This window comes from Phoenix dactylifera, chromosome 2 (genome assembly GCF_009389715.1).
Source record: "Phoenix dactylifera cultivar Barhee BC4 chromosome 2, palm_55x_up_171113_PBpolish2nd_filt_p, whole genome shotgun sequence".
Taxonomy (NCBI): domain Eukaryota; kingdom Viridiplantae; phylum Streptophyta; class Magnoliopsida; order Arecales; family Arecaceae; genus Phoenix; species Phoenix dactylifera.
This window is the reverse complement of record NC_052393.1, coordinates 9,133,441-9,160,208: the sequence shown is the minus strand read 5'-3', so window position 1 is coordinate 9,160,208 and position 26,768 is coordinate 9,133,441. Positions and strand designations below refer to the sequence as shown.

Sequence of the window (26,768 nt, the reverse complement as noted above, 5' to 3'; positions counted from 1 at the left end):
TCGTTCCCCTACCGCCCCACCCTCCTCCTTTATGTTCGTGTCTTCCTCGCCTCCTATCGATAAACCCGACCCGTACGCCCAGGACCCACCTCCCTCCCTGCTTCGCCCCCTACACCCGTCAAAAGAATTCCAACCCTCGATTTTTGGCCTTCTTTGGAGGATAGAGGGGAAGGAAAGATCCCATCTTGGTCAAAATAGTCGAAATCTTTGGCTGCTTTTCTGCCCTAGTTTTGCCCGAACTTGTTTTTCCCATCTTTTTCTGTGGCTATTTTAGTGATCTATAAGTTAGGGTTTGAAAATTTTCGTTTCGTGAGCGAAACCTGTTGCTATATCGATCATTGGCTTCTCCAGAGACAAATTTGGCTCCCATTTGAGCCCCCATGTGACGGTGGAGCAGTTGTCTAGGGTTTCTCTTTTCTTAATAGTTATGGGGAGCACTGGCGAGCCGGACCGGAAGAGGCGCCATTTCAGCTCCATATCCCCCACTGCCGCCGCAGCTGCCATGAAGCAGCCCTTGGCACCTTGCTCCGATGACAAGAAGGTATGATCTTTATGGATATCATGACCGTCTCCCAATTGGTAGTTTTGTTTAGTCATGATCTAATCTAATTGTGGTCTGTAAGAGTCTTCTTTTACGTGGACTATTTCTGTCATCTCTGGGGTTGGGAGGAGATGAATCTTGTAACGACTTGTATGATATTGATTAGAAAGTAAATTAGGCGGATTGATCTAAGGATTTGATTGATATGTTCCCCAACCGTTCACTGTAGCTTCAAAATTTTAATTTTTAATATTCTGGTTGATTGTTTGGTTGTCATGGCTATAAAGTACAAGGAAAATTTGTTCCTTAAGAAGTACACATGGAGTTGTAGAGTGCTTTAATGAAATGAGGCTGGAGTGGAGAGTCCAATTGTAGCACAAGTCATAAAACTTAAATCATTGCACGTATATCATATACAACTTCAAATGTCATAATTAGTTTATGACAGTATTGATTAATTGCTGCTATATCTTTGAATCGATAAAATCCAGTATGATTTCACAAGCCTTTTGGAGTAATCTTTAATGCTGCAGCTGAGGAGAGGGCACTGATTGGATGTTGTGACTGTTTGATGCTTTACTCATATCCATGTTGTATGCTTGTTTTGTGGGTGCCTGTGTCACATTTATTTGAGTTATGTGCTAAAGAAAAGATAGACTATATGTTAGGAAAACAATTTACTGTATATGTTGTATTTTTATTTTCTTGAGGAATTGTTGGTGGAAAAGGATGGACTGAACTCTTAGTGGGAATGATTCAGTATGCTATGTGGCACCAAGCTATGTTGGGTTAAAAGTAACATTTAAAAGTGAATGAAAGTTTCAAATCAGTTTCAATGGGACTAGACATTTATATTTTGTATCTAATGCTTTTGATTTGAGGTTCTCCTCATGTTGAGGTTAGACTATTCGAAAATACCTCGAGGCTTATACGTAAGGCTACATAATGTGCGGCATGCATGTGATAAAGGCATGGTTGAGGCAACCATTTTGTGCCACGTGCTACTTCTTCAATGGCGGAATGTTCTACATAGGTTAGCCTACCTCCTTCAGAAGCTCCCCAATTCTTGAACTCAAACTTGCTTCTAAGTGCCTCCTTACTGCAAGAGTTTCTAAAATTTCTGCTTCCCTGAAACCCGCATCATACCTGCTCCGAGTTCTGGCAACGCAGTCTATTCCTCATATGAGATGTCTATGCTTGTATAATGCTATTTTGTATGGACTCAAGTGCCAAACCTAATTATGGTAGGATATATTATCATATGATAACCATTATGTTCATTTCTCAGTGTTCCAATCTGTATTATATAATGAACTTTGGAAACAAGTCTGAACACAAAAAATCATATGTTTGCTTTTATTGATATGGCGTTTCTTTAGTTAATCTTTTAAGGAATGTTCTTAAGGCTTAGGTCTCGCTTTTTGAGGCTTGTGCCTTGCCTTTCTGAGTGTCCGAAAGCCTTACCTTATGCCTTTGATCTTCTAGACAAAAAAATAGTGAATGAAGTAGGAATATATTGTGATCATGTATATTTTCAGGGTTAATAGTATCAATTACTTAAGGCCTTGAGCTGTTGAACCATGATTTTCATGGTATTGCTTATTTTATGCTACATTAAATCATATTTACCAAAATAAATGGTTATTTCGGTTCCTTTTATTGATTTATTGTTTGATTGTGAAGAATTTTTTTTTATTCAATACCCAAGAATGAAAGAACTTAGTTGGCTGGACTGGAAGAGGGTGCACGAGTGGGTGCAGGTGTAGGGAAGCAGATAATCTAAAAATATCACAAATAAGGAAGTATTTATGATGCAGATGTGAGCTCAAGTTATCAGGGAGTTTCCAACGTGGGCTCATTATCCTAGGTTGTTTTTTTTTTTTTTGCTACTAAGGCCTAGAACACATAAGATGTAATTTATTTATGATGCTATGCCATCTATGAGGTTGTGTTCTAATTTAATTCTTTGGCTCATATGTTGTCTTAGAGATTCATTCAATCCTTGATGTGGAGAATAGTGATTATCTTTTTTTTCTTCTCTTCTTAGTCTAGGGAAGTTGTGGAGAGTATTTCCTGGTATAATGAGCTAAAACTGTCGCCTTATGTGGTACCTACCAGTTGCCTTCTAGGTTTTATGACATACACTTCTTGCCTAAAGTCCCATTGATGATTTTGAAATTAGATTGGTCACTAATAACAAAAATCTGCTCAATCCTTACTTGGAAGCTTTTAAATTTAGAGGTGCTTCAACTTCTCCCATTTTTATGGGAAACAATTTGGATAAAACTTCTGCTACTTCTATGTCATCTACCCACAAAACGGAGGCAATCAGATAAAAATGGAATTGAAATTAGTAGCTGATACACCATGTCTTGTTGAAACAAATTTGGCTACCTACTTTTTTTTTACTGAAACAAAAAGTTGGACCATATTATTCTGCATGAATTATTACATCCTCCTGCTGTTACTACTTATAGATTTGATCTGATGTCATGAGACTCCTGTAAATAGAATAGCATAAAATTAAAGGCAAAGTTGACCTCTTTGATCATAATTAATCTTTATCAGATTCCCTTTGTTTTTTATTAGATAAAAATGGAATTGAAATTAGTAGCTGATGCACCATATCTTGTTGAAACAAATTTGTCTATGTACATTTTTTTTGGGAAACAAAAAGTTGGACCACATTCTGCATGAATTATTACATCCTCCTGCTGTTACTACTTATAGATTTGATCTGATGTCATTAGACTCCTGGAAATAGAATAGCTTAAAGTTAAAGGCAAAGTTAACCTCTTTGATTATTATTAAACTTTATCAGATTCCCTTTGGTTTTTTTTCATGAATTCTCTCTCATATAATCTAATTACTGCAGTGGATTACTGTTATTTTTACAGATATATCAAACATCCAATACATTTATACCTAGTTGATGTATTTGCTTAATGCTTCACATCTTTATACTGCTATATCCATGTGTGTTGCTCACTGGAAATGTCGTTTGTCATCAGAACAAGTAGATTGTCAACCTATCATGAATATACATTCAAGCTTTTAATATTTATGAAGTTGATTGTGATCTATGTATTCAATGTACACACATTCACTGGCTGATTGACTAATGCTTATTGAATTAATTCTTCCTGTTATACTAGTCATTTCTTTACAGGCTGCAATTTATGTTTTCTTATATTCTGATATTTTTTGACCTGAAGTAATGACTATCGTAGGAAAAAAGGTGTTAAGCTTGATTTAATTATTTATCTCAAGCAATATTTTGTTTAGTGGTTGCCTTGTTGTTTTAAAGGTTAAGCTAGTTTATAATTAATCATCAGATTATTTTATGAACAGATTACTGTCTTGTTATATCCAACTTTTAATACGTAGATGATTAACATGTTGGTGCAATTCCCTTCCTTTCATGTCGAGAGCCACCAACTTTCTATCATGGAAAAGAAACAGCATTTTGCCATCAATCAAGTACATGCATTAGTTTGTAGCTTGTTATATTGAAATTTCCAGTATTAGGAAGCATGTAAAGAAAAAAATGTTAGTTATTAGAGATTATCAGCTATTAATTTCACGTTATTGTTTAGTAAACAGTATAATATTCCAAATTTCACAAATTATGGGATGCCCATTTTGATTGCATATGCTTGACATGTTTCGCAGGTTGATTTAGTTGACTTGTATCAGAATCAGATCCAGTTAGATAAGATACCTAGACCCGTTGGTTGGGATGTGTCCTATACATGGACCTAATTCTTAACTGAGCTAGTTATGAATTTGAGTCCCATGCATACGAATGACACAAGCACATGTTAGTTAAATAATTATAAAACAACTGTACTAGACACATGAAGGGTGTTTGATGTATAAATCTAAACACAAGTGCATGTAAATGCAGTGGTATGCATTATGTGAAGCAAATGTGCATTATACATGCGTAGTAGTTGAGAACCACTAAAATATTATTCTCAATCATGGTACCTACTTAATTTCTCAAAAAGATGAATAGATATTTTGAGACTGCATAGCTAGCTTTGCAAGCAGTACAAATCCCATGAAGGTTAAAATGTACTATTTTGTCCTGCTCCCACACCATGTTTCTGATTGAACGGAATGGAATACCTATTATTGGTATGCTGCATTCTGGAATAAAAAATATTTTTATCTGGCATTATATGGTTGTCAAATATCTAAACACTAAAGAGTTACATATATTTATTTCTTTACTTAATCATTTTCTGGCAAGAAGAGTATTGATTACCTTTTGTTTTGGAAGTAAACCTCTTGTTGATATATCAGACTACTGCTCTGCTTTTTTTGTTAAAATCTAATAATAGAAGCTTACTATTGAAGATAATTGGACAAATGCTCAACATTTTTCACATAATGTTTTTTAAATAAAAATAATTATTTCTTTAATCTTTCTTCCATGTCTTTTGTTATTGTAGACAGCATCAAGTTCTTGTGAAAGATGCGGTTAAAGTTTTTAGATACCGAAATTTGTCATTTAGCGGCACCTGCATTGTTTTTGGAGATGGTTACTGTTGTACATTTTTGCAGAAATAATATTTTTTAATAAAAAGATGTTAGCTATGAGGTTGTTTGTCTCTATCCTTAGTTAGATCTTGCGCTTCATTTTAATCATTCAGGCATCTGAAGATATTCTTGAAATACACAATATGTAATGCATGATTTATTTATTTTTTAGTTGAAAAAGCATAACTTTGGAAGCTTGATAAGTGTTCTTTTTGAACACATTTGCTCTTTATTCTTTTCTCCTATGTGGTTAATAGCTACTGTTTAGTTGCGTCTGTGATCCCATAAAAACTGATCATTGAATTTATTCCTTTTCTTTTGGGAAGAGTGACTGTTTGAAAGGAAAATCCATCCTCCTGTTATATTAGTTTATTTATCTTTTGATAAGCTTATCTGAAAAGAAAGATGCATTCTTGTTAATAAAGATGGGACAAGCATATGTGTTTGATAGAATTCAGGCTGCTAGGATAAAGGATATACTGGTCTAAAACTTCAATATTGAAGTTTGTGTTTGTCCCGAGCACTGTATACCATCACAAGATGAAATAACTGGCTTTGGGTACAAAGCATATATTTGTTTGTGCTTTTTGGATTATGATGCTGATGTTTAGTGTCATGTTGTAAACTTTCCATCTATAAATTTTAACAGGAAAGGCAGGCCTGTGTTGGATGTTTGTATCTCAATATTTTATTTTCTTTCTTTAAGATGTAAAATAATTTGTTCTGGTAATTTAATTCTTGTAGCTTGATGTCGCTGTCCTTCAATACAAGAATCAAAAGCTTGTTGAACAATTAGAAGCTCAGAAAGTTGAGTGTCTTGCTCTTGACAATAAGCTCACTCAGCTGAAAGAGAAACATAAGAATTACAGGGACACATTACTTGTGGTCAATAACTCCTGGGAGCGAGTAAGTAACCATTTCTTCTATTTAATTATGATATTCCACCAACTATTGTGCATTGCCTTGAATACTTTTTTGGATGTTTAAACAGCTTGTCGGTGATTTGGAATCACTTTCTGTTTGCACAAGTGGATCTACAAATGATGGATATGATTTAAGACATTCTCATATGATAGAGGGTGAGACTTTCTAGCCTTCTTCCTGATAAGCTTGTCCTGTGCTCATTGTTCAGAGATTACTTTTAGCATAAATTGGACAAACGATTAAAAAGTTTTGCCTTAGCTCATGATCAAAAGATTGCTGATCTTTATGAAAGATTGTGTACATATAAATATTTGATTCGAGTGCTTTGCAGTGCTGCCTTAAAAATTCATTAACAAGAAAACAGTTGGTTTTTTTTCTAATGGCTTATTAGAAGTTGCTTCACTTGGTTTGGGGGGATTGCAAATACACCATTTGCAAGACTTGCTACACAAGGATAAGATGAAAAGGTACCCAATAAAGTCTAGGCCAGCTTTTGAGTTTTAATGCACATCTTGTGCCCTTTTTTCCGCCTTCAAGAAAATAGAAGACTTAAATTGCTTTAGTTAAAGCCTTGTCCGTCTTATTTTTCCCTCCTTTTTGTTTTATTGGTCACTGGATAAAAAGTGCTTCTGCAACAGATATTAATCAGATGCCAGACATTTAGATAAGTGATAATTTTAAAATATTTTTCATGGTGATGCCTATTGCAAAGCTCTATACTATTCGAAAGAATATATGATATACCTATTGCTTCCTTGGTATTGCTTGGCATTTCAAAGCTCTATATATAATTGGTAAATTTATTTATAGTGAAAATTTGGTAGGCTTGCTAGATTGTCATGCCATATTCATTCTGTACATTAGCTAAACTAACCAATTCCATACTGCCTTCCTTTCCCCATCCAAAGATCCAGCACTTAAGGTCAGGGCTGGCCCGAGTGTTAGGCGACTGAGGCGGTCGCCTAAGGCCTCGGGCCAATGACTAAGGAAGCAAAGGCCCCGGGCCAATGACCAAAAGGAAGCAAAGGCCCCATATAAAACGGGAACAGGAGCTGGCTACGAGTCTTCCCCCTTGATGGAAGGGACGTGCAGAGAGTTTCCTGGCCTGCAGTGGGGCAATTTGGGAAGTTGGGGACAGTAGTTTTGTTTTGGGTGGAGAGAAAGAGAGAGGAGGGATTTGGTTGGCTTGATACACGTCTGAAGCCACTCGTATCTTTCATCCCTTCTCTTTTTTGGTTTTGGTCTTGGTTTTCCTTCCCTCACATTACTCCTGATCCAGCTGGGCCATCAGGAAGAAAGATAGGGGGATTGGAGATGGACTTCTTGGAGGGTGGAGATTCTTTTAATTTTCTCCTCTCGGTTTCTTCTCCCCTCTTGGTTGGTAGAGAGAGAAAAAGAGGGAGGTTGGAGATTGAATGGCTGCTGTGCCGTGATGTTGCAGTTGCTGCTTGGGTACTCGCTTGAAGGGGAGAAGGTGGGATGGGACTTTTATTAATTAGATGGAGTGAATTTCCCATAATGCCCCTACTTTCTCTTATAGAGAGGTCCCTTTCTGGACAAATTCTTTCCTTTACCTTGACCATGAAGTGCCGTAGGATAACCTATTCCTATTCTGCTCTTGCTTGACATGGTAAACAGTACTGCCAAGCATTATCTCAGTTATTTAATCAGTTTTATGAGCCTTCCTTTAGAGTAATTACTTTTTCGTACCTACATTCAAAAATTATATTAAACTGAAAAGGTTTTTTTGTCAGTCTTTGTTGCATTCATGTATCTTTGTTGAAATAATGTACTTGATAGCTATCTATTTTCATATCTTTTTTTAAAATATTTTATATTTATTAAAAAAATTTATTATTAAAAAAAGGCCTCATTCACTGAATCCGCCTTAGGCCTCCAAATGTATTGGGCCGCCCCTGCTTAAGGTTCATACATTTTTTTCAGTGGTCATATTTCAAATGGTTCACAAGTTACAATACAACTTGTTGGAAACATAGTTTTTTGGATTCTTTTAAACTGATAGTCTAATCTGTAGCCAGTATTAGAATCAGGTGCTTGTATTTGGTCTTTCACCTGGCTCTTGGCAGCGCTGCTGGCTGTGGCACGCCATGCACTGTTCTTTGTGCTGAAGCAACAGAAATAAAAAATAAAAAAGAACCCTTTTAAAACTTCAAAATGATTTGAATAGATTCCATGCCGACCCATGCTAGGTGCCAATGTTGCCTTGGGCTTGTTACATGCCAACTGGCAGAACCAGCACTTGAAATCATTCAAGTTGTGCAGCTATTTGATGTAACCTTAAAATCCTTCTTTGTTTGAGATGATAAGGTAATGGATGTTGGAGTTGTGAGGGCAATTTAGGTCTTGCATTATGGTAGGGCTTGCCATGGATCAGGTTTCACTCGGGCCTCTTTCTTTCTTTCTTTTTTTTCTTGTGTGTGTCAGGGATATTGTATGCAGGGCATCTGTTGGCATGACACTGTTCCATCAGCTTGCTTATCATTTTGTGTGCTCATTCATGGGAGAAGTGTTATTTTTTTTCCACCTTTACGTTTCTCATATAGTCCTTTCTTCATTCATTTTTTTTTTAATTTTTATAGTGTTCTTTCTTTAGCTGTTGGATGAACAATTGTTAATTTCTCATTCAGATGGAGCATCCTGCCCCACAGAGGATGATTTTTTAAGCAGACTCCTAGAAACTGGTGCTACTGAAAGTTCGAATTATGTATCCCCTAGTGAAAAGGAAGATGATATAGGAGCAATGCAATTGAGGGCAAAAAACATCTTACAGAATATCATAGCTTCATTTAATGATGTGTGCCATGTAAATGAGGAACTTGCTGCTGCTCTCCTGGTTGCTCTTCCTGAAGACGGTAAAACATCCAAGTTCATGTTGTAGATTATTTTTCAACAATTTTCACTTCGGGTTTGTGTTTGTAACTTGTTTCTGACCTATTATTTTTATTTTGGTTTGGTGCATCATAGAGAACAGCAGACAATTAATGAAGACCACGAATGATCTGGAGGTGGAACTTGGGAACTTTTTAGTGGCATTAGGTGATCTTCATTTGAAACACAGACTGTTGACAGATAGGTTCCAGAACCATCAAGATGCGGATGCTAAAAATAAGGCTGAGCATAACCGTTTGGCAGGTATTTTCATTAAGTCTTACAGAAGATCCTCTTAAAATTTACAGTATACCATACATGCAGTGCATGCTGGCGTTCTTGCAACGAACTTCATGCTACATCTTCAATAGTGGAGTTCATAGCTTTTTGTCCATAAGTGCGCATGAAGATTCTTGATTGCACACATGGATCTGTGTTTTGAGCATGCCTTGTTCCTTTCGCATGCAGTAATTATTTATTATTGCTGCTGTTGACCTTTACCTCTCTGCTTGTGAAGAGGAGTTGGCAAGTACTGTTGCTGAGTTGGAAGAAAGCAATCGTAAACTGGCAACCCTCAAGGCACAAAGGGATACAACACAAGGAACACCTTTTCTTTTTCCAACTTTAGGAAATAAACATGTTGGTGGAGATAAGGTTAGAGATAAACAAAAAGAACTACATGACCTAGAGTCCACAGTCAAGGAGTCGATGGTACATATCAGCACATAATTTCTTGTGATATTTAGCAGCTCTTTTAATTGATGTGATAGTTTCATGTCTTGGTGTGGGAATCCTGACCAGAATTTAGTTTCAAGCCGGCTGGTAGAGATTCGGAGTCTACATGAAGAAAGAATTGAAATTTTGAAGAAGTTAGTTAATTTGCAGGTTGGTTTTGTTGTTTAATTTTCTGCTATTAGTTTAATGTGATTGTATACTATATTCTATACTTTTTTAATCTGAGTACAGCTGAAACTTTGATGTGTATTTGGGAAAACAATTTGCAGAACACTTTGATGGATATCAAGAGTATATCTTCATCCAAAGCTTTTCAATTGCTGAATGATCAATTAGAAAAGTCAAACATGGAAATGGATCAGTATCGGGCATCTTTGGAGAAATTACAGGTGGTAACTGGTCGGTAGATTTAAGTAGCCTATTTAGATATGCTGGTTGTGTGACTCACTTTTAGGTGTACTTAGATTTCTTTGTCCATATTTATTATGATAGGTTGAAAAGGACAACTTTGTTTGGCATGAAAAAGAAATGACTTTGAAAGTTGACCTAGCCGAGATATCTTGGAGAGTATCTGTCTTTTCTGAATCTAGAACCGCTGAGCTAGATCAGGAGTTGCAGAGACTGGCTGAGGAAAGGATTGTGTTGGAAACCAAGCTTGAAGAGGCTTTAAGAGAACCAGGTATCTTGAAAAATTTGTTTGGTTCTACATCAGAAAATCAGCATTTCTTTACCTTGTCATTCGATATGCTCTTTTTAGGCATCACCCTTGTACATTTCAGGTAGGAAAAAAATTATCGCAGAATTCAAAGCACTAGTATCATCACTACCCAAGGATATGGGAATCATGCAAAGTGAACTTAGTAAATGTAAGGAGGCTGCTTCAGAACTCCATTCTTTCCGAGCAGAAGTTCAATCTCTTTCCAGTATGTTACAAAGGAAGGTAAGGGTATACAGGCCATAAACAAAAGCATTACATTAGTTTGTCCATATTAGATTGTTGGAAGGACTAAAACCATATTCTTGCTATAGGAGGCTGAGCTGGAATCTATATCTGATAGATATGCTAACCAGCTTTCTGAGGTAAAGAAACTGCAGTCCACGGTATGCTCGCTATCTTCTGTACATATGTTTTTATTTTCAGCCTACCAACAACTGATAGCGAGCCTCATTTGCTAGTTCAAGTAAATAAATGAAATAGGCCTGTGGATTGCCAAAATCTTGCCCATTGATTACAGGTTGATTTGTTGCATTTGTTCTTTTGTTTCAAGTAAACAGTTGCCAGTAAGCTAAAAGTCTGGATATGCACAAATATATAAATGAAATAGGGTTGTAGATTGTCAAAAGCTTGCCTTTTAATTACTAGTTGATTGTTACTTTTATTCTTTTGTTTCGAGTAAACAGTTGCCTGTAAGCTAGAAGTCTGAATGTGCACAAATATTTTTGTGAACAAGATCCAAAAATCAATAATGACCTAGGTCCTGCTTAGTTACTGCATAAAGTTAATTATATCTACCTATTTATTCTTAATCTTGAAAACTATTTGGCTATAATGGCCACATAATTTTAACCAGTTAAACAGGGACAAATACCTAAAAGTGCTTTTCACTTTTTTGAAATTGCAAAAGTACCCTTCCCTATTCTACTTTATAGGGGTCCTAGAAAAAGTTGTTTGGCTGATTAGAGTTGTGTAAATGAAATTTATTCCACTTTTTTCAAGGTTATTTGTGAACCAAAAGGGTCTTCTAAAGTAGGATTTTTCTTGCTTAAAATTGACTATCGTAGTTTTATCGGCGAAGGACTAACTAAGAAGTGTCAGATTGGTTATATGCTAAGTAAAGCTGATCATGGGCTGTGCTTGGGCATACAAAATGTAAAATTTTACATAGGCCCGGCCTGAAGCTCGATTAAAAATGAATAGAGTTTAGGCCTGAGGCCCGACCCATGATCAGCTCTAATGCTAAGTTCTATGACAATGTGAGTAAAGAATAATGTCAGTTATGATATCAATATTTTAAGATATCTGTATGAGCAATTTCAGTCTCTATTGTATGATATTGGCTTGCATGAATTAAAAGAATAATATGTGGTTGTGCTATTCATAGGTGATCCAATATGAGAGAAGGAAGAAATTTCTTCAACTTGCTCAACTTGAATCTCTTTAAAAAAAAAATAGAAAATAGGAAAATTAGCAAAAGCAGGGTCTAGGTCCCCTCTTCTTTCATTAATTTTTCATGATCCACAAATTGTGGTGTATATCATGGGTGGAAAGTAGAGTATATTATCTTTGTTTTCACTCCTTTTGCCAGGGTTCTATGGGGTGATAAGTAGAATCTATGCTCTTTTCTCTCTCCTTCAAATTCCCCTTCCAAAACCATGGTCTATGCCATCCATTTATTACTAGTGAAGTCTTTATTTGAATCATTTTTTTCCTCTTTTAGCTAAAGAGGAGAAGGTTCAAGTTGTCTACTGCTCTATAGAGATCCACTCTCGTTATTTGAGTTAGATTCCTCTTCTAGTTGGAAGAGGATGAAAACTCTCTCTTTTTACGCTAGGGAAGTCTAGTCTAAGTCAGGTTGGATTTATCTCCTAATTAAAAGAGAATACAAATTACAAAATTAATAAAAATATTTAAAGTTTTTTTTAAATTCGAGTGGAAGCTAAATCTTGACTCCTTTATTAAATTCATTTTCAATTGTATCACCAAATTCTTCCCATATTAGATGTTATGACTTTCTGAAGTTTCGGTACTTGATTGAGTCCGGAGTGCAGTGAATCTTTCTTTCAGAGCTTCTCCAGACCTACATAAAGTAGTCGGTTTGGTCCATGGCTGGTCAGGTGGTTCTCCTAGATCAGAGCTCTCCCACTTCAGGGAAAGTAGCTCTTGCTGAATAAAGATAAAGTTGGGAAAAGCCTGCTTCCCATTCTGTGTACAAATATCTTCTACGATCCAAAAGTCTTTTTGGAGGGCTAGAAAATGCTTTCTGGCTCTCCAAAAGCTTCGGCAAACAGGCTTAGTTTTCTGGAAAATTGAAAAGTTGAAGATGTTGCTTAGCTTGATAAGTGTTATCTTAGTATTTAGCATCTTATAGGAAGGATTCTTAAACTTACAATAATTAGTTAATTCATATTAGATAGCATATGGCTTTTGAGTTAATAGTTCTACATATTAATTGCATGTTCAAGTTGGCTAACCAACCAGCAGATTGATTAGTCTCTTTTGCTGCTACTCTAGCTCAGGCCCAAGTCTGGGAGGAGGGTTTGTTATTACCTCTTGGCTCAATGCATCTTGTTAATACGGACAACTGCTTCATGTACTATAGATCAATACAAATACTTTGTTACACCACCCCAAAAAATGGCTATACAAGCTGGTGACATGAAATACAACATCCCATGCACAACCTCTTTCATGCATATAAAACATAATAAAATGCATTGTTTGCTATTGGATTATCTAATCGTATTAAAGGCTAAAATACTTTGAAATGGGAAGTACCTGAAGCTGATTTTGCACTTGTTCCTTCTTTCGTCCTTCGATTGTTTTGACATTTTTGACTTGATTTTTGCTCATTTCTAAGCAAATTCAGAAGGATGTACATTGTTTTCTTCTTTCAGTTAGTTCTAGTCCCAATCTTTCCATGGTGTGTTGATTTTGGGCACTCTCTTGTTTCTCGATATGTCCATCCTCAACTTGGCATATTCATCCTATCCACACATCTCCTTTGTTGCCAAATTTTTTGAGTTGGACTAATAGCCTGTACCTATTATTGTTGCATATATTAAACCACGGCTCTAAATCTTGGTGAGATGGGGGATTTCTCGGCCGTCTTGTCCTCTTCTTGTGAGAAAACAGGAATTAGGATGGGGTGGGACTCTGAAACCCATCTACGTGGGGAAGGAAGAAGAAAGAGGAAAGAAAGAAAGAAAAGAAGAAAAAAGGAAAAAGAGGAAAGAAAAAGAAAAAGGAAAGAAGGGAAGTGAAAGTAAAAAAGAAAGGAAGGAAATAACGAAGAAAGGAAAGAAAGAGGAGAAAAAGAACGAAGGAAGGAAGGAAGAAAAAGAAAGGAAGGAAAGAAGGGAAAGGGAAAGAAAAAGAAAAGGGAAAGAAAGGAAGGAAGAAGAAAAGAAATAAAAGAAAGGAAAAAAGAAGAAAAAGAAAGAATTGAAGAAAGAATAAAGGAAAGAAGGGAGAGAGATGGAGAATGCCTGTCAAGATGCTTGACTGAGAGAGCCACCGGGACAGGGGGAGATAGTGGGGCATCTTGTTCCTTGGAGAAACTAGGATCCCCCATCCCAAGAAATTTAAAACTTTGTATTTAAAAAACTAGCCTGCATTTGTAACATCACGTTTCACTTTGATTTTTAATTAAAATCGACAACTTTTTTGGCGATGAGCCTGTGTGATGGTTTATATTACCTGTAAAAATCATGCTTACCAATTTTACATTTGGTAGATCGTTTAAACTAATTTCTCTCTCTATGTTATGGGGTATTAAATTATATTTTGCTTTATATGCTATTTTTTATATTGTTTATATTGCACTTGCTCTATCTACTTTACCATAAGTTGCATGTTTATGATGATGTAGGTTCGAGATTTAAGACAGGCTAATCAAGAGTTGAAGCTATTTCTAGAGATGTATAGGCGTGAATCTACCGATTCCAGGTAGTAAGTTTTATCCTTTTCTGTAAAATCAATTGATACTTCTTGCATTTTATCCTCTTTTAAGGCTATGAATTTACAGGGGCTTTTGTTTTAATATTTTGGAATTTAGTTGATTGACTTATTTTCATTCTGAGTACTTATTGGCATTTTTTTGGGAAAGATTTGTTTGAGGATTGCCTAATTTTATGCTTGAAGGAAAGGGCCTGAAAAAACATTTTGAGGCTTAATGTGAAGTGTGTCAAGTTAAGCAGTTCATGTGAGCTGCATACCCTGAATTTATAAATTTTGCCTTATATAGGAAGCATGCAAATTAGGTTACCATAAGAAATGGATATCTTTTGATGTGTTTTGCATGCTATTGTGTGGGGACTCATATTCAAACCTAGGTGCATGCGATCAAGGTTGTAAATACTATGGGATGGGGCCATCCTAGTTTTTGTGTAAGGGGATGCCTTGTGTCCTGACACTTGGGATGGGGATAGCTCATCTTGTCTTGGTCTATATCTCAACTCATCCTCACATTCGGGATGATGGAATACTCCATCCCACTGATATTCAAAACATTGCATATGATATTGTTATTATCATTAGGATTTGTGCACATTGGTATGTGGGGTGTGTTGTACATTCCAATTATTGTAGACATTTGTGAGTGTAATAGCTATGCTCTTTACTTGCTTATTTTTCAATTACTTTTAATACATTTTTAAACCTTTGTGAGTGTAATGTGTTTTATGCCTTGCCTCATTCATATTCTGGGCTCCTTGCCTTGCATATATGCCTCTTTAAATCAGGGCTGAAATCGGGCTGGGCCTAGCCCAAGTTAGTTGAAAACAGCCTGCGCTCTAGCGATGCCCCACCTCAAGGAAAGGAGGTTTGGCTGAATAAAAGTAGGAGGAGGATTGAGGGTGTTTTGGTTGCAAGCAAAACAGGGAAGATTGTTCTTGGAGCTTCCATAGTGTTGGAGCAGATTAGGGAGGGGGAAGGAGGTCAGGAATGGGAATGCTCCTGTTGGAGGTTGCGTCATCCCTAGGGTGGGGCTTTGGTCACTGTCTCTGCAAAAGCAGGCCTTCAAGTTGTGGTCAAGGGAGAGGGGGAAGGAGAGACTAGCTGGTTTTGGGTGCAACAAGAATTCTCCTAACGCACGTGCACGCGCACAAACACACCAAGATGACTTATGAAAGATCGATGATGATGGATGGCCATGGTGGGAAGTGCAATGGAGGCACTGCTAGACAGGAGAGAGGATAGGGTGGGTAATTGAGAGGGATGTGATGGGCTATGGTTACAGTATTAGAGCTGGGATTAAGTATTAAACTTTTGATTTGATTTGCCCATTCTAATGGACAATCTGGATTGTTTTAAGAGGCAGATTAGGGACCGGTAAAAGCAGGATTCAATCTAAATGAACAATCGCCCACAGGATTTTGAAAGTGCGATTGAATGTAACATCAATCCTCCAACCAGCATATAAGCTGTTGGGGCTTTGGGCCTCAGCCAAGGGCAACGGGCTTTGAATTTGCTTCAAGGTCAACACAGGTCAGGCTCAATTCTGATTTGGTTCTTAAATTTGGCTCGAGGTTCAGGACTACAGAGCTATGTTGTTATTGGCCTATTTTAAGCATTGCTTGGTGGCGCAAGTTTTTGCAAAATTTGCTATGAGAACACCAATCATTTGTCACCTTTTTTCGTTTCTATATTGGTGTCTTTTTTTTATATATTTGACCAGGTGCTGTGATTTTTATTCATGCCAGCAGATCCTTATCAGTCTACTTATGTTCTACTTCAATTAGTGTGGCTTAGGAAAAAAAATAGTGTGGCCTTTTTATGTACTGCGGCATTATCCTTAAACAACTTATATGGGACAGAAGAAAATAATTTTATAATTTTATAATTTTATTTAGAGTTTAGTGTATTGCTGCTGACAGTCTTGATGTGGGCGGGATATGAGACTTGTAAGCTTTTGAATGTTCAGTTCAGTGTTATAATGACACCTCGTTTCCTCTGCCGCTCCCTCGACTGCCTCTCTGCATGATGTCAAGCTCTCTCTTGTCCTCGACCACGTCGCTGGCCCTTGTTGAACAAAAAAAAGTGAATCAAACATATTTTCTGTTGTCAGAAATCTCAAAAAAATAGAAATAGAATTTCCTTTTCCAGATTTTTTAAAAAAGAAAACAGAAAACTAACCCAGCCAAATTGAACACAAGAGTTTTTTCCCTTTTTTTTTGCTTTCCTTTCTAAAAATCGCTACCTTTTGGGGAGGGAAAATTTTAGGGTGGTTAGTGGCCCCAACTTTTCTCTCAAGAACTTCCCTCTAGAGTTTTCTCTTGGCTACCAAATATTGGAAAAGAAGACTCCCACAATTCTCTCCCCTCCCTCTCTTTTTTTGTCCACTTTCTCAGCAACCAAGGTATGCTGAACCGGTCCGTACCATTAATCGGTACGGTTCGACTGTGGAAAACGGTTCCTGCTGCTTACCGGTGCGAACCAGGTTGGCACCGGTACCACCTGGTACCGGCGCGGGGAAGAAGAAGAAGAGGAAGAAGAAGAACAGGAAAGAAGAGGAAGAAAGAGGAAGAAGAAGAGAAAGAGGAGGAGAAGAAGTAGAGAGAGGAGAAGAGAAAGAGGAGACTTACTGGTACCGGGCCTTGTCGGGGTGATCCTCGTCGGCGTTTGCTCGCAGGAGAAGAGCGGAGGAGAGAGGAGAAGAAACGAGAAGGCTCGAGAAGGAAGGAAATCCTGCGCGGGAAACGCGCCCACAAGGAAAACGGCGCCGGAAAATGTGTTTCGCGGTTGCGGTTTTAAGTGGGGAAACGAGAAAAATGCGTGGAACCGCCCGTTCGCACTTTCGGTACGGTACTGGTACCGGTGCCTATCAGTACGTTGGTACGGTCGGTACGGCGGACCTTGTCAACAACTAAACAGAACCTTAACCTTGCAAGTTGGAATGAATTTTATACTGTTGTGATAGGTGTCCTGATGACCTAATGCACTGATGTGCATGATCCAAGGGATACATCATTAATCAGGAATAAAAAGTTTTTGCTTTCATAAATCCTGCATTGTTACGCAATATACTTGTAAATATTGTTCCATGATTTTAGCGTGCTCATTATGGTTGCTATAAGTGGAATTGGTTAGACTTCTGTATGTGTTTCTGATCATCTGAATACTATCTTCAGTCAATTGAAGTTTCCATGAGAACTGCTATATGCTTTGCAGGTGGGCATGCATGGTAAAGTCAAATTTTCATAAGTTTCCCTAAAATGGTTGTGAATTGTAGTATGGTAAATCTGCTTTAATGGCCATTCATATCCAGATTGTCATAAATTGCTAAGAAAAGACTTAGGGGAGCCTGTACGTTAATTTGATTTCTAAAGTGTTTTATAAGAGCCTATTTGAGTGGACTTGCCTTTTCTTACTCTTTTATAATTTACGCTACAAGCGTTGCTTGAATGTATTAAGTCCTCTTTCTATCTGGTGAATTTCCTAATTTTATCGAAGGAATATAAAGAGAGTGGAATCTCATCCCCTTCTCCATCTAAATATGCACATTACAAATATAATATCTAGTTTTATGATTCAAAAATTGTGTCTGCAGTTGCAGGTGAGATAAGTTGCTTTTAGGGACATCATTGCATTATATTTATCAAGTTTTGAAGTTGAAAATTCTAAGCATTACTGTGTTTTCACTAGATGTAGATTAGTTAATTCTATTAGTTGATGGCATGCCTTTAGAAAAGTAATGCTGTTAAGCAACAAAAAAGACCATGACAAGCTGGCAGGTTGTGTGAATGTCACAAAAGCAAGGTAACTCTATGCTAATGTTCGCATTTATATCTCAGTATAAAACGTGCAGTGCGTCTGCTCGTTAATGTATGTTAATCTATTGTTTTGATCTGATTCTTACCGCCAATCTTGCTTCTTGAATCTTTTTGTTATGCAGAGAAGTCATAGAATCTAGGGACATGGAATACAAGTCATGGGCTCTTGTTCAAAGCCTTAAGTCATCTCTTGATGAACACAACCTGGAGCACCGTGTGAAGGCAGCCAATGAAGCTGAAGCAATATCCCAGCAGAGACTAGCCACTGCTGAAGCTAAGATCGCTGAGCTGAGGCAGAAGTTGGAAGATTCTGGGAGGTATTTGTTCTGTTTTCTCTACGGTTCTTGGCTTCTTGAAGGAAGACAAACTTTTAAACATACTAGTGTAGATTCATACTTTGTGAGCAATATAAGTTCTAGATGTCAGGTTTAACATGTTGCAGATTAAATGAATCTTCGATTGATGATGTTAGGATTATAATATTCTTTATTATTATTATTTTACTCTTATAACTTTGTAGAGAGCTTGTGCCAGTAAAGTTCGGTGAAGTAAATTTTCCAAGCAAGCTAATAATTGGTGCAGTAATGCGTGAATGTTAATGTAATTGAGTGTATCGTCTTGCAGTAATTGAATGTTAATGTAATGATCTAGAGGCTCAAGAACTATCCATTGTCTAGTAATTTAAACTCATCATGCTTTCAGCCCTTTATTCATTCTTTAAGACTTATATCTGCTATATTTGGTCAAGCAGAGGAATAGTAACCAGTGGGTTGTTTAGAGTCTTTTCTTTGTTATTGTGCTTGAAGAAGTAAATGATGAAATGCCTGTTACGTTCTATCCAGGGAAATATGTAAATACTCTGAGACTCTGAAATCCAAACATGAAGAAGGCGAAGCATATTTATCGGAGATTGAGGTTTGAAATTGCTTATGTAATATTATTAAATGCGAGGGTTATAATTGATGGAAGTATATTTTAGAGTAAATATTTCACACATTCCTTGCAGAGTATTGGGCAAGCATATGAAGATATGCAAACTCAAAATCAACACCTGTTGCAACAAATCACAGAAAGAGATGATTACAACATCAAGGTGATTTTTAAATTTATATTTTGTAATGGCTGAAGTTGGGTTTGTTAATAGTTTTTTCCTTCAATATTGGTCATGGCACCTTGTAACCTACCTTCCTCTAGAGAGCATCACCATGTTTAGAAAACATGATAAAAACATAGAAGACTGTTATTTCTAAGAAGTAAAAGGATTAGAATAAGCAAGTAAAATTTTCTTGGTACAAAATCATAGGATGTAATGCAATACCGGAACTTTGGTAACTATTTCAGTCATTTTCTGAAGATTTAACAGTGAATGCTTTTACAAGAAAAGCTTTCTTGCGATGCCACATGCATTCCAGTATAAAATTGTAGCCGGACGTTTGTGCAGGCATTCGTTTCTCTAGATACAGTGATAACAATTCCTACAGCAATTAAAAGGCATATGCATGTTGACATTACAATTATGCAAACATGTATGTAAGAAATATAACAAGTTAGATGTATATTCTATGTTATGGTCAGCAAATAGAAATTACAATTACATTGCGGAGAAAAGGTTAAAGCCCTTTGTCTTGGAGAATCTAATGTTTGCCTTTAATATTATGGAGACGGTGGTAAGTCTGCATAAATTCAACCCTCCCAGACCTTGCAGTGGCGTGAGCCTCGTGCATTGAAACCCTTAATATTATGGAGATAGTTGAACCTAAGAATTGTGAATAATCCAATTGTCGATATGTGTGAAATCATTAAAACAATTTAATAAAAGGAAGAATGCTGTGCATATATGTTGAGTTGGAGTATCTAATGACATTTTCTGTAAATTAACGGTAATAAGGAAGCTTCCACAGAATATGTCAATTTGTTTAATTATGATGCAGTGTACAGTTGGCCTATCGATGAGGGTTTGCAGTCGTTATCTTATTTCAGGGGTGAAATATAAATAGTTGGCTGAATTTTGGCATAGTTAAATAGATTGTTAATGCTGGAGCTTCTCTTTAAGTGGAGGCCTTGCTGGTGGTTTTGGAGAACACTAAGGTGTTATTCTGCTTGGACTTTTCATACTCATTCTAAGGTAATATTTTCATACAAAATGAGCAAAATGGTAATAGAAGAATAAAGCCGGAATGGAAGCAATCAAAGAGAAGAGTGGAGAACTGATTTGAGAAAAAGCAAAAGGCTGAAAAACATTGTCATCATTTCCAATATGCGGGTTTCATAATGCTTAACTAATAGGTCATATTACTAATCTTATGAACTGCTTTTAAGATCACCGCAATAGAGTTATGTATTAAAACTTTGATGATGATGCAGGTAAATTGTAGGATTCTAGCTTTTCCTGTGATGTCAGGAGTAAGAGCAGTGGGATAGATAAATAAGTGAAAGGGGTATAAATTGATGGACACTGGGAGAGGCAATAATGAACTAAAATGGAGAATATGGTAAGGTTCAAGTAAACCAATATAAATAATTATAAGGCCATACACCATAGTCTGTTGTACCGGCATCATGCACCGGATTGGTTGCCTGGCGGTACGGGTCGGTACGGACCCGTGCTGTGCCATGCCGAGCATGGACCAACAGTTGAGGAGGCGAGGGGGAACGAGAGAGAGGAAAAGAGAGAGAAGGGGGAGAGAGTGTGGGAGGCCGGCGGAGGGCCGGCAGAGGCTAGCGCCCGGATAGGAGGCGGAAGTCATGGCTGGGTTCCCTGTTTCGTTCGAAATAGAGGTCCGATCGCTAAAAAATTTGCGATTTTCGCCGACTTCACTTAATTGCAAAATTTTTTAGCGGTTGGACTCTTGTTTCGAATGAAACAGGGGACTTGATTGCAGCCTTCGCCTCCCGCCCGGGCGTCAGCCTTCGACGGCCCTCCGCCACCCTCCGATGGCCTCTCTCCCTCTCCCTCCCTCCCTCCTCCACGTGCTCTCTTTTTCTCTCTTTCCTTCGCCTTCTCCCCCTCCAGAAACGGTTTCGTTTTCGTTGCCAAAACTGTCTCGGTTGGCTGCCGGGACGGCTCGGTACGACTGAAATCGTCCAGTTCGTGACGGTTCCGCTGATCCTGCCATATACCTTTTCTGGCATGACCTTTGACCTTGCACTTGTCTCTTCTCACCGTCAGTCTCACACCTTTAGCAAGGCTTTGGTAGAAGTGTCTTGGATTGACTAGATCATCAAGAAATTCAATTGAAGTCACTCAACATCTCACTGTGAAAAAATCATAGCCTCTTACCACGACCTCAAACAACATACGAAGATAGAATACTTTTAAATTTTATTAACTCGATTTTGTATGCAAAAGAGAAGACTACGTCGGTATTTACAGTTATAGCCTATTGGTTTCCTCAAACTTTTGAGAGTCAAGGTCTCATCTAATATTGGATTCATTGCCTAATTCTTGAAGGACTCGATTAATGAGAAAATAAGACAAAAATATCTTTTCTAATCCTAATGGGACTTAGTAGCTTGATAACCAATCTTTCCTACAATGAATAGTAAGAAAAGTAGAGAAATAGTTGTTACATCGAGTTGTAAGTTCGAGTTAGCCATGCAATGGAAAAACCATAATTATTAGCATCCTTGTCATCAACTTTCAGCAAAACAAACCTTAAACAAAATGGCCATATCTCCCTCATCTGTACTATAATCAATGCAGCTCAAGATGTGCTCGAATGTAAACTTTGGTTAGCTGTGATACAAGTTATTGAAGTTTATGTTGTTATTCAGAAATGGATAATTTATGACATACAAAATTTTAGTTCATTGATGCCTGTGCTCAGGATTCTGGCATGTGATGCCTCACATTTTTGGCTGTGGAATGGAGCCATCAAACGACTTTGATCTAAATTGGGCTTTAGAGGCGGTTGTCGGGCTGATGTTGTACTGTTGAAAGGATCTGATTATTTTGAGTTGATCATCAGAAGCACGGGACAACATCCTCTTTGCTTCGGATGACTTTGCTTCAAAATTTTTTGCAGACTGACATTTGGCTGGATTGGATGGCTCTCTGCGAGCTTTTAGAATATTCTGACAATATGAATTGCTCATCAGATCTGGTTTTCAATTGTTGGTGCTCCCTTGCTCCCCTTCTTTTTCTTGGGCGTCAAGGACTCGAATGGTTGTTGGGTACATAATCTGAAGATATATTTCAAGTCTCATTCTAATTATTTTGGAGGTTCACACAGATGGGTTTGGGTTTTATCGTTCATGCAAAAGAGTGATTGATCTTCTTTCGCGATGTTGCCCATTGGATCGTGCTTTGCACAGATCTCAAAGCACTCCAAACCTTTCCATTCATCTGCCTGCACAGCTTTCGAAGCAATCATTGTGCGATCCACTAGTAGATTCATGTGAAGGTGAATCCTTCTTTCGCATGAAAGATACAACCCTGTCCCCATACAGACAAGCTCATAAGGTTAGATAGGCTTGGGTCTTGCTCATTGCATTTTCTGCATGGATTCAATTATGGCCATCAGTGCTAGGGTGGTCAATCTTGTCTCACGTAGACCCCCTCATTGACTCTGCAACTTACGATCCAAATATGTATTGTTTCCAATATATTGTGGAAAATGGTCGGATCTCTAAAATAATTTGGTTGAAAATAGAAGGTTTATTTACCTACTCAGAGTTCTAGCTATTGACTCATTCAGAAGTGTATTGCCCCAATAATTGATTCCCCATTCTATGAGGCGGCCTGGAGTGTGCATCCTTTGGATAGATCAGGTAGAAAAGTCTTATAAGATTTTGCTAGTTTCTGAATGGCTAGAGGGAGGGATTGTGAGCAGTGAGCCAGTGATAATGCCAGTCATGGCATCTTTGGGAAGAAATTTGCCTAAGTAGTTAATCATGATACAGATGAAGAGGCTTGTTGCAGAAGTTTCTAAGTTTAACAGTATGAGCTGACTAGTCTCTCATCAAGGCATTGCTTAAACCTAGGGTAGTAACTGCATAAGTTCTATTTTCATTAAATGAAGCATTGAGAAAATGAGAATATTACATGAAAATGCAAGATAGATGATGTGACTATTGTGTTCAGGGGTAGTTAGTTTACTTTGTGTTAGTAAAGATCTAGAACTCCATTCTCAAAAATATGGTGAAAAATTTAGTTGGTCTAATATCACCATTACATGCAAAGCTTAAAAAAAATACAATGACGTATCCCCATAATTTGCATTTTAACCACAAAAAGAAAAAATATTCAAAAGTATGAGAATTCATGCCTTACCTTCTATTGGTTGTGAGAATAATTAAAGCTTAACACTGCACCTGTGAAAGGCATTATGTGGGCATAACACGTCTTGTATAATACAATGTTTAGGTGTCACATTATATGTAGCCTCCCCCATGAACCTCAAGGCATTTTCAAAGAACTTTGCCTCAAGGCATGAGGCAAGATGAGCTTCCAGCCTACCAAAAACATGTCTTGACCATGTTATCGTTACAGAATTTAGGATTTATGGTATGGATACCATAAGGAAGCCATGAATTTTGAAGGCTTAATTATATTCCAACGATTACCTTAAATAGGGATTAGTAGGTTATAGGACATTTCTTATCCTTGGATAAGTGACCTTGTTAGGTGAGCAGTGTCTGCTTTGGCTCTAGATTTAAGATGTCTGGAGTTAGATTATTTACATTTTCTATAGCTAAAAGTTTATTCCAATGGAGGGCTTCCAATTCTTTAGAGATATTTGCATTTGCCATTTTTCTTATGCACACCTCTAATTTATTAAAGATTCTTGTTACTTCAATCCTGCTTCGGCATCTGCTTCTGCTAACTAAGATAGACATTTTACTCCATTTAATGCTAGCAAGGACATACTTTAAATTGCAATATGAACTTGTGAAAATAGTTGTCATTGCTTCACCTGTACATGTTACTTTGAGTTGTGCCTCATTCTTTTAAATTCCTTATCTAGCTTGTTATCGAGGGTGTGAAAGCAAGACAACTGAATGATGCGCTACGAACAGAAATACAAGTGATGGACAAAAAATTGCAGCAAGCGAATTCAGTCATGGTTTTGTACAGCCTGGAAGTCGGACATTTGGATGAGCAGGTTACTTTTTTAATCCCCTCCCCCAATCCACCCACCAACAAAAGAGGAAAAAAAAAAGAGATAATCAGTCAAAGGTACTTGAAATCTAATTCTGTACTTTTTGCAGTTAAAAGTTTGGTCAGAACATGTTGGGAAACTTGCAGAGGATGGGAGGCAAAATTCTATTATTTGGGAGAATGCCCAGAGGAGGCTATTGGATGGGTGGAGCGAGTCTCAGCAGATAAGGCAATCATTGGATGAAATACAAAGTAAGGCGGGGGCAAGCCGGCTAGATGTTACTGAGCTGCTAATAGAGCTAGAGAAGGAGAGGTAATTAACTGATCTTCTATTTGATATTCTTGATGTGATTGTGTTGCTAAACCTCATGAATTTTTTGTTGAGTCAATCAGGTTTAACACGAAGAGACTAGAGGAGGACTTGGAAGTCATGTCAAGGAAAGCTGAACATCTTAGGGCTCAAACTGAGGGCTATTCAGTCCTAGAAAAGCTTAGGCAAGAAGTAAGGGAATACAGGGGAATACTGAAGTGTAGTATCTGCCTTGACAGACAAAAAGAGGTAAGAACTCAAAATAGATTTACTATAGTATCTGCCTTGACAGGCAAAAAGCGCTAAGAACTCAAAATAAATTCCTTTTTTTTTAAAAAAAAAAATAATTGACAGACAAAAAGAGGTTAGTAAGAACTCAAAATAGACTTACTGTCGTATCTGCCTTGACAGGCAAAACGTGGTGAGAACTCAAAATAGATTCTTTTTTTTTCAATAATTTACTTTGTGCATATGAAGCCCATTTGATTAAACAACTGAAGCTTGGAAATTGACATAACATTAACCTTTTATTGGCCCCATTAAGCTATTTATATATTATATAAGCTATCATATTAATCATCTTGCTTCTACTCTCTTTCTTGCTGCTGCTGTTGGTTTTTTTTTTGATTTAATTAAGAAAATCTTCTACTCTTTGTTGTCCGCATATTTTGATTTGCAATTCTTTTCTCATGGACCTAGGTGGTTATTGCCAAATGCTACCATTTATTCTGTAATCAGTGCATTCAAAGGACCCTTGGAAACCGCCAACGGAGGTGTCCGACCTGTGGAATGAGTTTTGGGCCCAATGATGTGAAACCTATCTATATATAATCTGGATGTGCAAGCTGTTTTTTTGCTGAAGATAGAAATCCAAAGGCATTGCGATACTGGTGCACAACAGTTCTGTGGCTGTGCGCATGCTTATGTTTGTAACATATCTTCGTGGGGAATTGATTGGATAGGTGCGTTGGCAGCCCCTCCTTATCCATAGCAGGTTGCAGGAAATTGGAGGGCCATGGTAAAAGCTGCAGGTCTTTCTCTACATGATCGTCAGGCCGTCTATTGTATAGCCCCATGTGCATCCATTGAACTATTGCATCGGCCTACCCTATCCATTCTATTGTTTCTTAAGTGGCATGGAGAGCCTTATTGTTCCCTTGCATCGCTTGCATTGTGCAGTATCGAATTAATCTGAAGTCGGGTTGCACTAGCAAATAAGAAATTTTATGGTTGCTCTTGTTGATCCTAACAGTTTGTATCCTGTACGTTTCTTTGGAGAGAGTGGCATGGTAAAGTTTTGGTTGTTTCACCTGCCTTTGACCTGAGGCATCATTGCCCTGTGTACATCTATAGATGTAGCTGCTTGTGAAATTCGGTGTATCAAAGATTCTTGGGTATTTCTTTCTTTTTTTTCTGAATAGTTCAGTTTTGCCATCTAGTTTAGAACGGTTGGTTTGATTGTACGTTCGGTATAAGATGTTGATATGTCTGGAAATATTCAAAGCTATAATGATGCATTCTGCTCTTGGTTCTTTTTGTGGGATAAAGCTCGATGTGCCTGCGAGCCTTCCCTGGGATCTGAAGTCCCTGGGATCTCTTCCGAAGATGATCATGAGCCTGATTTAGTCTGGCCTGAAGCCTGATTAAAAATGCCTAGGGTGGTTTAGGTCTGTGGCCTGGTTCGATCATTTTTTTTTTTTGGGACTGTAAGATGTGAAAATAGGAAGCATATGTTTAAATGTCTTCTCACATCCGAATGGATTGCGTTGAAATCTCTACGGCTGCTAGATTTCTCATTTACCTCATTGTGAGAGATATAAATGGTGATGGTGTAATTTTTTTTTCTTTTTCTTGTTAACTTAAAAGGCACTTTGTAATCATATTCAGGCTTGTGTCGTTGTGGTTGTATGTATATGAGTAGATGGGCAGGTTTTATTTATTTAAGTTATTTATTTTTTTAAATTGGGTGTATTAATCTCTAATTTTTTTCATATTTGCATACCAATCTCTATCATTTTCGTATTAATATATAAATCTTGTAGAACTTCTTGTACAGACCGGTCCTACTTGCTCTCATTGACCGAATCTCGTTTAACACCATTGCAAAGGGATAAAACTGTACCTATTAATTGTAAATGAGCTCAAGGTTTGGCCCCTTTTGGCTAACACCATTCTCTCTCTCGAGACTTGGTCACATGGATCAAGGGGTCAAATCAGTGTAAGAAGGAGAATAT

General features: G+C 37.4%; 1 protein-coding gene across 2 annotated transcripts; it reads left to right on the top strand.

The window, feature by feature from the left end:
* On the top strand, nucleotides 1-26,066 carry LOC103717272 (E3 ubiquitin-protein ligase BRE1-like 1). 2 transcript variants are annotated; one of them, XM_008805593.4, is made up of 19 exons: nucleotides 1-541; nucleotides 5,831-5,992; nucleotides 6,078-6,165; nucleotides 8,659-8,883; nucleotides 8,996-9,163; nucleotides 9,417-9,610; nucleotides 9,701-9,784; nucleotides 9,904-10,023; nucleotides 10,127-10,313; nucleotides 10,414-10,574; nucleotides 10,664-10,714; nucleotides 14,224-14,300; nucleotides 18,247-18,441; nucleotides 18,967-19,039; nucleotides 19,131-19,217; nucleotides 24,091-24,228; nucleotides 24,335-24,537; nucleotides 24,618-24,783; nucleotides 25,234-26,066. In XM_008805593.4, exons 1-19 carry the CDS (start codon nucleotides 428-430, stop codon nucleotides 25,363-25,365), a joined length of 2,625 nt encoding a protein of 874 aa, XP_008803815.1. In that variant the 5' UTR covers nucleotides 1-427; the 3' UTR covers nucleotides 25,366-26,066. The 2 variants fall into 2 exon arrangements, with proteins under 2 accessions (XP_008803815.1, XP_008803814.1); XM_008805592.4 differs by having other exon boundaries at nucleotides 10,664-10,735.
* Nucleotides 26,067-26,768: the final 702 nt, after the last annotated feature.

Bases quoted from the DNA above. Each gene is read 5' to 3' on its own strand.
- LOC103717272 (XM_008805592.4), top strand. From the start codon at position 428: ATGGGGAGCACTGGCGAGCCGGACCGGAAGAGGCGCCATTTCAGCTCC. The intron at 10,736-14,223 runs GTATGCTCGCTA...ATGATGATGTAG, and splicing joins TAAAGAAACTGCAGTCCACG to GTTCGAGATTTAAGACAGGC. The intron at 14,301-18,246 runs GTAGTAAGTTTT...TTTGTTATGCAG, and splicing joins CGTGAATCTACCGATTCCAG to AGAAGTCATAGAATCTAGGG.